Here is a 10324-nt window from a genome sequence, read left to right on the forward strand (position 1 = left end):
TCTAGGTCTCCTGGGTTGCAGTGTCATTTGTCTGCCTCTTATCTAGCTATTGATGTAACTTAGGTTTTTTCCTATCCTCTGGCTGTCTATGCACTGAACTAGTCACTAGATTTTCATAGTAGATTTGGTTCTTTGCCTCTCCTGGGTTCCGAGAACTCGTCTAGGTTTATTTTTCTCCCCATGTTAGGGGCCACATCTCCCATTCCTCGTGATGCCAGTAAAATGACTGAAATGGGTGGGGTGGAACCTAACACAGATGCTGGGAATTGTCCCCTCTACGAATCAGTCATAGAGTTGAAGGCCAGAAAGGACCATCAGATCATCCTAGTCTGACTTCCTGTATATCACAGACCACCACCACCATCCAGCATCCGGTTGCTAACCCCAACAACCAAAATTAGACCAAAGGATTACAGCCCACTGGAGACGAGCAGGCAGAAAATGGGACCGAGGTGCACCAGTGTCTGAGGCCCCTGCAATGGTGGGGAAATCCTGACAAGTGACCCCCAAACACATGCTGCAGAGGAAGGCGAAAAATCCCCCAGGCCACTCGCAATCTGATCTGGGGGGAAAATCCTTCTTGACACCACATATGGCGATCTGTGCTTTCCTTAGATCCCAGAAATTGCTTTGCCTTCATGCTCTCAGTTTGCAAAATTGTCACACACATTTGCCAGCCCAGACCCAGGATCTACTTGGCCACCCTTTCCCATGACAATAATGAGAAACATGGGTTGATATTCTCTAAACAGGGCAAGGGATTTAATCACATCTCTTCCAGTAAAATTAGTGGGAGATATGTGGCTGAATCCACTTCATTGCTTTGAAAGGCTTGATGATGATCTCTTACAGGTCTGTCAAAGTAAAATTACCCACCTCTTGTGATGGCAAGTAGAAATTTGCAAGGCTGGCTTCAAACTAGAGACATTCTCGCCATTCTGAGCCTGCTTTTGAAGCCCTTGTATCTCATGGACTAAGGCCAGAAGGGGCCATCGTGATCTAGTCTGACCTTGTGCACATTGCAGGCTACATAACCTAGCTATCACCCATGTTTGGAATTCATGCCTGTTCTTTATTGAATGGAACCCTTGACAGCAATGGACGTCTGTAAAGCTGCTCATAAAGAGAGCACGTCTAAATTAGCCTTACTGTGCGGTTTTCTCCCTCTCATTGGGATATCATAAAATATCAAGGTTGGAAGGGACCTTAGGAGGTCATCTAGTCCAACCCCCTGCTCAAAGCAGGACCAATCCCCAATTAAATCATCCAACCACTTTTTGCTCCATATCCCTAAATGGCCCCCTCAAGGGTTGAACTCTCAACCCTGGGTTTAGCAGGCCAATACTCAAACCACTGATCTATCCCTCAAGCCCAGCACTGCCAAAAGCCAAGTACGCTAGGTTGTGAAGGAAAAAGCTTGAGTGGCACTGCCCTTGTTGGGTGTCACTAGTGAAATGCTGGATTCTGCATGTAGAAGGGGTTGGTAGGTAGCTCTAATTAGCTCCAACCCAACACTGCCCTTTAAATTCACATATTGGGTGTGGTAGGTGAACCCTCCTAGGGTCTGATGGTAGCTGTTGTGCCATTCAGAGATTGGTCTGTACAATGAAAGACATCCCTCTGCTACAGGCACTCGCGAAAACGCTGGGAGAACTTCATCCATAGTGAGAACAGACACCTGGTCAGTCCTGAAGTCCTGGACCTTCTGGACAAACTTCTGCGATATGACCATCAACAGAGACTGACTGCCAAAGAGGCTATGGAGCACCCATATTTCTGTGAGTCCTGGGGGGAGCAAGACCTGGGGTCAGAGTCACATGGTTGGGCTGGAAAAGGAAAGAAGGGTTTGTTGATCAGGTGGGAGGTGGGTCTTCCAGTCAGTACCTCCCTATGGGTCTTGCTGTCATATTGATGGCTGGAGAATTCCAGGTTCTCCAAAGTCTAATGGAAGCTTGTGCTGCTTGAAGCGGGGTTCCTTGGAAGAACCTAAGCTTTCATGAAAGTGAACCTTTGATATTGCTCATTGTAATGCTGCTTCCCATCCCTGGCTGATCCTTGTGTCTCTTGCAGACCCAGTGGTGAAGGAGCAGTCCCAGCCCAGCTCAGAAAATGCTGTGCTCTCCAGTGGCCTGACAGCAGCACGATGAAGACTGGAAAACAACGGGTAACTCAAGATGTTTACAAATAAAAACAAAACCTTCAGTCACACAGTGAAGGGACTAACCAAGACCCCTCCCCCATTTATACTCAGCAGAAATCTAACCTGTGGGGGGCTAACACCTCTGTTCCTCTCTGGTGGTTGTGGATAATGTAACTCAAGCTGTGGTACCAAATCCCTGGGCAAATGGTTTGCAAGATACCCAGGGCTCACAGCGACTGATTCTTGTTCACGTTTCCATGGCGCCTGCTCTTCCTTCCCAATCTAGCCTTTTCCTACCACGCTGGTGGAGCAAACTTGCCGTTCCACCAGTGGACCATAGCATGCATCTATATAAATAAGCCCTTTGGAGCTGTGGACACTTGGGGCCAAATTCAGACTGGATATAAGCAGATGCAGCTCTGAGGTCTGGGAGTCGCATCTGCTCACTCCAGGTCCCAGTTTGGCCCGTTCATTTTGGTTTCAGTTGTGGGGGAAAAGTGTCTCAGGATTGGTTTGCATCATTTAAAACCAACAACCACCTTCTAAGTTGCTAAGAGAAAGGTGAACACCCCTGCAAGTGCATTCAGAAAATGTGATAGGCCTGTTATGGAAAGTCCTGAATGTAGAGGCAGAAGGTTTTTTCTGTAGCAGGCAAAATACTTTCCCACAGACCGCAGGAAAGCTAATCCTGCAAGACGGTCTGTAATAAGAGAAATACAGCCATGTAACTTATTTCATGGCTCACACATGATAACTCGCGCCAGGCGAAGTACAGTTCCACAGAGTGAATCTGGAGTGTTTCACACCAGCACCGTTGAATGAAGATGTGAGGAAATGCAGTAGGAGAGCTTGGGGATGCAGGAGTGGGAACTGCAAGGGGGGATGATCAGGAAGCAGAGATGTGGTTGGAACAGGGAGGGAGTGGCGCTATAGGGGTGACTATAGCTACTGAGACAGAGCTTGGGTCCATGTAGTGTGTTAACAGTCAGCCAAATGCTGAATTCTGGGACTAAGATTCTGTTGGGGGGGCAGGGTGGTTCTCTTGTGGTTTTCATCCGATCCCTTGGTAGCTTTATAGCCCCACAACTCACAGTTGCCACCTCTGTTTGTTCTGTGTGTAATTTCATCCAGCGGTTCTAGAAACCTCCTAAACCTAGAAACCGGAGATTGTGTTTTGCCACCAGCACCTAAACACAGAATTTCCTTCTCCGGCATTGTCAAATATTTAAATTTTTTTATAAGGTTAGAATGTTTCTATTTGAAACATCTGTTTACATTCCATATCCCAATAAAGTTATGTTGACGTTGATAGCAGGTGAAATCCATTTGTATAATTCACTGAAACCAATAAATATCTATACGTATGAACTTCTGTTGTCTTCTAGTCTATGGGGATGTGCAGAGATGAAGAGCAGCTGCAGGCTTTGCATCCTGTAGTTAGGGTTGAGTTCTAACTTCTCTTCCACTTTCCATTTTTATCAGAACTGGCTCTTTAACTTCCTCTCACCAGCTCCTTTTGGCCTGATATGTTTCATGCTTGGTCTCAGCCCAAAGGTGAAATTCTGTGAAAGTCTCCACAAAATCACTTTAGCTGCTGTTGAGTTCAAAGGGAGTCGCTCACGCCCAGGGAATAAACTTTTGTGCTTGCCAGACTGTCAGGGTACGTCTGCAGTGTAAAAAAACCCCACCAGCGACTGGCCCAGGTCGGCTGACTCGATGTGCAGGCTGGGGGAGGGTCTCAGAGCCCAGGTTCCAGCCTGAATATTGACACTGCAGTTTTATAGCCCTGAGCCCAGAGTTCTGCCAGCTGTGGTTTTATTTAACTACAGACATACCCTCATCACTGAAACGTCAACCCAGGGTTGTTTTCTAGAGCGCTCCTTCCAGGAAACCCAATATGTTCCCCCTCCTTGAAAAGTCTGGAATTCTTAATCTGCGCATTCTCTCTCTCTCTCTCTCTCTCTCACTCACACCTACCTCCGTGTGGGTGGCTGGACTGTTCTCTATTAAGGACATGCTGATAGAGCAACAGCTCTCACGTGTCTTGTCCTAAAACAGGAAAAAAATGAAGTGCCAGTACTAATGTGGTGGCCAAGTTGAGGATTCAAGCCCCTGAAAGTTGGAAGATTTCAAAAGTGAAGGTTCCTTGTTAATTATGACCCTCCAATGGACTGTTTGTTTTAACCTATACTAGTGGTTCTCAGCTGTGTTCACTCTGGGATGGTGTCTCCCTCCCCACTCCCTCTCCTGCCTGTCTGAGACCCATCCCCTTTTTAGACATGGCATGAGCAGAGCAGTTGCGATTGCATGATGTGTTCACAACCCCAAGTCCGAGAATCCATGATCTATACCAGAAGCTTTCAAATTGAGGGGCACATTGAGGTTTATCGTGGGGGATGGACACACGAGGAGCTGATGGGGGCTGGGCTAAAGGGCCAGGAGTGGGCTCTGTCTGGCAGGGGGAAGCAGATGGGGCTGTGTGCAGACATCTCAGCTGCCAGAAACAAGCTCCCTGCCAGTCTCGCTCCCCCATTGCACAGCTGCAGCACCTACCTACTGGCAGTTACCCTCCTCTTCTGGGGAGGTTGATGGGGACTCTGAGTAGGGAGCTGATGGCTGCACCCTGGGAGTACTTGCCCCCTGCCAGGCAGATCCCCTTGCTGACACTGACCCCTCAGCATGGCCTCAGGGTAGAGTCCCATCCACTTCTCTGCTGGACAGAGCCTCTGCATGGGAAGTGGACGTGGCTGCACTTGAAGGGCTGGGGTCAGCAGGGGGCTCTATCTGGCAGGGGCCAGTACTCACTGGGTGCAGCTTTCTGCTTCCCTGCTGCCCCCAGCTCTTAGCACGACCCTGTTCACTTCCTCTGCGCAGTGGGGGAGTGAGGCGGGCAGGGAGCTGTGTCCCGGCAGCTAAGACTGCTAGACCATGAGTGCAGCAAGTGGCTTCCTCAACTCCCCTTGCTTAGAAAGAGTGGGGCATGCATGAGACAGATATCTCTGAAAGGGGAACCTCTGATCTAGCCCCGTAAAACAACAGATGGCAATGAGGTCAAGTTAGCGTTTGGGTAGGACCTTAACATTGGGGAATTTCCTGACTTCTGATTGGTTGGCTTCTTAGCCTCAATGCTACATTAACTCCAGTTTTTTTTATTTAGCATCAAATTCCAACCCGTTAAACCAATGCTAAGTGAGTGTCGATGTGCACGTTTGGGAAAGGCAGGGGTTTACATTTCTTGTAGCAGTGGGGACCATCTGCATTGCCCATCACCTGTGTTTTACATTGGTAACTAATGGGGTGTGGATGTAGAATCTTCACCCGGAGCCCTTTTTTAGTCTGAAGAGGGAAAAGGGCTGGAAGGCTCTGGGGGGAGAGGTTCAGGATCATAAGACCCTGCTTCAGACCTCCTATTGGTAGGTGTGGAGACCTCCATGCATTCTTCCCTGACACAGCCATACCGACATGCAGCACACACCTTGTTCTCTCCTCTGGCAGGACCTTTCCTCTGGAGTCTCAGCAATGCTTTCCAATCCCAAAGTAAGTTAGGAAGTGAAATCATGTTCCCATCTTAAAGAAGGGGAACCATGAGGTATAGAACGGTTAAGCGGCTTGCCCCAGTCACCCTGCAAATTCAGCCCAGTCCCACCACCTTCATCACCTCAAAGCTGGTGTTGAGACCAAATGTGAGAAGTTTCAGCCCAAAAGGGAATGAGAAAGCTGATTGAAATGGTCATTATGGAAATACCCATGCTGACATCTTCAAAGCACCGCGTAAGACTCATGCCACCCTTGGGAATTGGGTCAGTATTATCCTGCTTTACAGATAGGGAAACTGAGGGACATAAGTTCCATGACATGCCCAAGCCTCTGTAGGGAGTAAGTTGTGGGGGAAGGATTAGAACCCGCTTCTGTCTCCTTGGCCCTGCATTCAATCTACTAGGTGCTGAAGAAGGAAAAAGTTCTGGCAACGCATTGGCATCAACTGCGGCTCACGTCTGATGCTCACTTCCCTCCTCCCATCTTTCCCTAGGTCCGATGCTGTTCCTCCCAATTTTCCATAAGCAGAACAAGAACCAAATCAAACGTCTTATCAGCGTGTGTACAGAGCTGGCGGCCAGACGGCGTTGCGGTGGCAGGGGACGAGAGCAGAGACCGCACCGGCTCCATGGCACCCACCAGTTTATAAACACAAACCTTACTTCTGAATGTAAAAGGTTCCTCTGCCTTTGACTTCCTGTTGACCTCTTCCTGACCCAGAAAGCATGGAAAATGTGAAGGGTATGCAAAACGGTTGTTGGCTAATGTTTCTTCCCCCCCCCATGCTGACCTTTGCCCCCCTGAACCCCAGCATAACGTATTAACTAGCTGGCTCCAGATTTGATGCGGCAGGGAGGGGGCAGCTGGAGCGGGGGGGAATACGGCATGATGGACAGTTCTATATTATAATTAAAGGAATTCTATATTATTGAATAAAAGTTTTAAAAGAAATGTATGGAGAGTATTCAGTATGGAAGGAGCCATGGGGAGTGCCCCCCTGCAGTGGAGGATGCTGAGGCTGGTTGGAGCCCTTCCTGGTGCTGTCTCCTGCCCTTCGCTTGTGTTCTGTGGGGGGGAAGAGAGTGAATCTGTTGTACAATGGTTGGCTAGAGCCTGCTGCCTCCAACTACTGGGCGGGCTTAAGCAGCCGGGCTACTGGAGGACAGGAGCTCGTAAATCGATAGGAAAACTCCACCCTGGGCCTACCATCTTTCCCTCAGTGTTAAGCTCCTTCGGAGGCCTGGATAAACACTAGACGCTTGGTCCCCCATGTGGTGTCTGCACCACAGCAGAGGGTGAGACTGGCTGCCACTTTTAGCTAGTATCCCATTCCCCCCGTCTCTGGATGAATGGTAGAGCCAGGGAAGGCGCAAGCACTTTCTCCTTCCCTACCCCAGCTGAGAAGGACGAGGTACAGGGTGGGGTCTCTCAAGGGAGGCCTTTGCAACTCTAGTTCAGGGTCTGGCTGCCTGGAGATCTCAGCTGGGTTTAAAAAAGGATAAGGAAATAGCCCCCGTGTCTGCACCAACACCCCTGCCATGGGGACACACAATGGGTGACTTCAGTCCTCTGAGCCTCTCCCCTGCTCAGGAGGGCTGGGGCATTCTCATTAATCCTAAACACTCCTTACCCTCACAGTTCTCTGTGGGGAACCACTGAGCCCTCCTTCCCCCCCACCCCATTCCGCAAGTACCCCCGGGCAGAACCAGCAGTGCTCACAATGCTTCCTCTTCAGTGACTGCTCCCTGGACTGCTTCTGACTTCCTCCTTGGCCACTGCCTTGAGCTGCACCTCCATCTGGGTAGTGAATCGAACCGGCTGGTGGAGTAAACCAGGGCTTTCTCCCCGCTCCGTCCGTCCCTCTAACCCCGCTCATATCAAACCGCCTTTCTGCTAGCAGTAGTGGTGCCACTTGCGTTTCCTAACACCCTCGGTTAAGGAAGAGATCTCTGTCGGACGGGTGGGCACATCCCTGTCACGGCAGCCAACTCGTCACCTGCTCAGTCGTCAAGTGTTTATCCCAGCTGTGTCTCTGCACTGGGCAGACAGCGTTTCCGAGCCAGTGAGCTCGAGCTTGAAATTAACAAACCCAGATGCTTGAAGCTACTTTTTAAAATCCCAGCAGGACTTTGTCATTTCTTTTCTCCGGCCCTCCTCTCTGCCTCCAGCTCCCCTTGCATAGTTTTTATCCAGCGCCTTGGTACTGAAGCTGTCTGTTGTAAGGCTACCTCTGATATAAGGCTATCTGCTGTATGTTGTGTCTCCTGGCTCTCTGGAAGCTCATTATAAATACCTCTTTATAACAAGCACCTCCCTGTAATGTACGTTTAGTATCTTCTAAGCCTTATAGAAGTGGTGCTATGTATGTGTGCGTGTGTATATAAACTCTGTATTTATCATCTGTTTCCATGTGTGGGTCTGTGTATCTAGGGCAGTGCTGGGCACTGAGTGTGCAGCTGAGGGATTTGCTTAAGGGGAAAAAATATGCAGGTGGAATCTTAAAATGGACTCTCTGCCTTTAATGTGTTGTGGCCTCTGCCACTCCCCACTTACCTGCCTCCTGGTTGTGTGCCCAGGAATACGTGCTAGCCCTGCTTGGTTTCTCAGGGCTGTGGAGCTGATGGAGAAGGGTCCCTGAGGATGTCTTCAGTAAGCCTTCCCCAGAGGCAATCAGTCTATGCTTCAGACTTGCCTGTGTACCTAGAACTAAACCGTTGGCCCGATCAGGCTGTAGCTCGTGTCAGTCACACCTGTTAGAACAGGGTCCCATCTGCACAGGCACAGCACAAACATGCCATGGCCCTGCTGTGTTGTAACTGGGTACCCCAGCATTGTAGTCCTTGTAGTGTAGCTGGGACAGCCTGGTAACTACGGTAACCTGACTCCCATCCTGTTTAAATCCAACCTAGGCCTCCCTTTATGCTTAACATCACCTTGTTAAAATGGCCTGGCCCTGAGAAACAGTTTCACCAAGGAAAGGAACTTGATGTGCCATCCATACAGAGTGCTACAGAAACCGCACAGAAAGAGGTCTATTTACTGTTACAATAGGCCAATTTGCATAGGACAGTGGCTTCCTACTGCATCCCAGCCTCCATCTCATCACTCACCTTTCTCCCAACGGCCTCCCTCTGCTCGTCCTTTCCACCATGTGCGCCCTGCCCCCTGCTTGATACATCCTCAATCGCCTGTCTTTAAAGGGGCACTGACTCCTTTTTTTCGTTTTAATTTTCTTTTTACATTCCCTTATTTGTAACACCCTCAGAGAAGCTCCAGAAATAAACCGCTCTTTGCCTACCGATCATTGTTTTCCATTTGTCAAAATACGGAGCCTTTTCCTCCCCCCTCTCGCTCGTCTTTTCGAATCCTGCACAGGCAAATGTGACTTCCCACTTCCTGGCCTTGTCAGTGTCTGCACAGGGCTAGACCTGTCCTGATAGGCTGCTGCTGCAGGAGCAGCACTGTGGTGATCTGTCTTTTTGCCTGGGTTTGGTGAAACTAGGAAGTAGCCTAAAAAAATAATAATTCAGCAACAAAGTGGATTTAAGAGAACTTCCTTCTGGCCAGTACTGATCTTTAAGGTAGGTCAAATTTTGGAACTTGGACTACTTGACTGTTCCCCTTTAACTTCTTGAGCTCTTGTCCAGCGACAGACACACCTCCTCTGCTTTGTCCCAGGCTCCGCTTAGTGAGTGTCTGCGAGTCAGGATTCAGCAACTGCAACAGTTCCCGAATCTCCATCCTTGGTCTTTCTGTGTCCGACTTTCCCATCTGTAAGGAGCCGTTTGTTCTACAGCTGCTCCTGCCGTCATGTTGGAGACGTTCCTTTCCGCCAAAGTTCTTTTCTTGGCCTGCTCATTGGATGGGCCCTTATCCATTCTCTCTCCTGTGTGGTCATGCTGGTCTACCTTATCTTCAAAGAGCTGCCAGTGAAATCAATGGGAGTTAGGTGCCTAAATGCCTTTGTAGATCTGGGCCTAGCTTCTGGTCCCTTTTCTCCCGGTGAATAGTATTTAACTTCACCGCAGTCAATGGAACCATTCCTGGAGTTCAGGTGATACTCAGCCGAGGTGACGCAGTCACAATCTGGCCCGGCGATGTTTTCCCTTTTCTCAGTTCCCTTCCCCAAAGTTAACACAAAGTGTAGAACTCAAAATCCTGTTGACCACCGCAGCATTTTGCAGTGGTCACCTTCACCCAGGAAAAGTTCTTGCAAGCATCCCCAGGCCATTAAACTGGTAAAACCAAAGACCTCGTAATTAGTCAAAGCTCCATATCATTTAAATAGTGACTTGCTGATTTGTCATCTCTTGCCACCGGGATACAATTCCAACAAGCTCGGAAAGTTCCCAGCGTATGAACTATGTGCAGGGAGGGGGGAATGTTTAAGTTTTTTCAAAATAATTCCTGTCACCATGTAAACGGACTTTTTTTTAAAAAAGAGAAATCTAATTTTCAAGTTGAAATCACTGAAATGTCGAACTATGAAAGTCTGCTGCATCTGTCACACTAGCTGTTTTACTGGCTTTAAAAGCATCAGACCTCAAAGGCTGAGCCACACTCTGTTAAAAAGTCCCCTGAGAAATGTGCTGTGGGATTCTGGTACCATCATCCTCTAGGCAAAGATTTGCTCTGCTGCTTTGGCCC

The 10324-nt window shown here is 49.0% G+C and overlaps 1 protein-coding gene across 2 annotated transcripts in view; it reads left to right on the top strand.

Moving 5' to 3' along the window:
* CSNK2A2 (casein kinase 2 alpha 2) overlaps nucleotides 1–7129 on the top strand; it is a 58171-nt gene extending 51042 nt beyond the window's left edge. For both annotated transcript variants that reach the window (XM_039502662.1, XM_039502661.1), the window contains exons 10-12: nucleotides 1630–1778; nucleotides 2071–2164; nucleotides 6171–7129. In XM_039502662.1, the coding sequence (XP_039358596.1) occupies nucleotides 1630–1778; nucleotides 2071–2147 (226 nt within the window). In that variant the 3' untranslated portion in view covers nucleotides 2148–2164; nucleotides 6171–7129. The remainder of the gene's footprint in view (nucleotides 1–1629; nucleotides 1779–2070; nucleotides 2165–6170) is intronic.
* The last annotated feature ends 3195 nt before the right edge of the window (nucleotides 7130–10324 follow it).

The sequence above is a fragment of the Mauremys reevesii genome, linkage group 16 (assembly GCF_016161935.1).
Source record: "Mauremys reevesii isolate NIE-2019 linkage group 16, ASM1616193v1, whole genome shotgun sequence".
Classification (NCBI taxonomy): domain Eukaryota; kingdom Metazoa; phylum Chordata; order Testudines; family Geoemydidae; genus Mauremys; species Mauremys reevesii.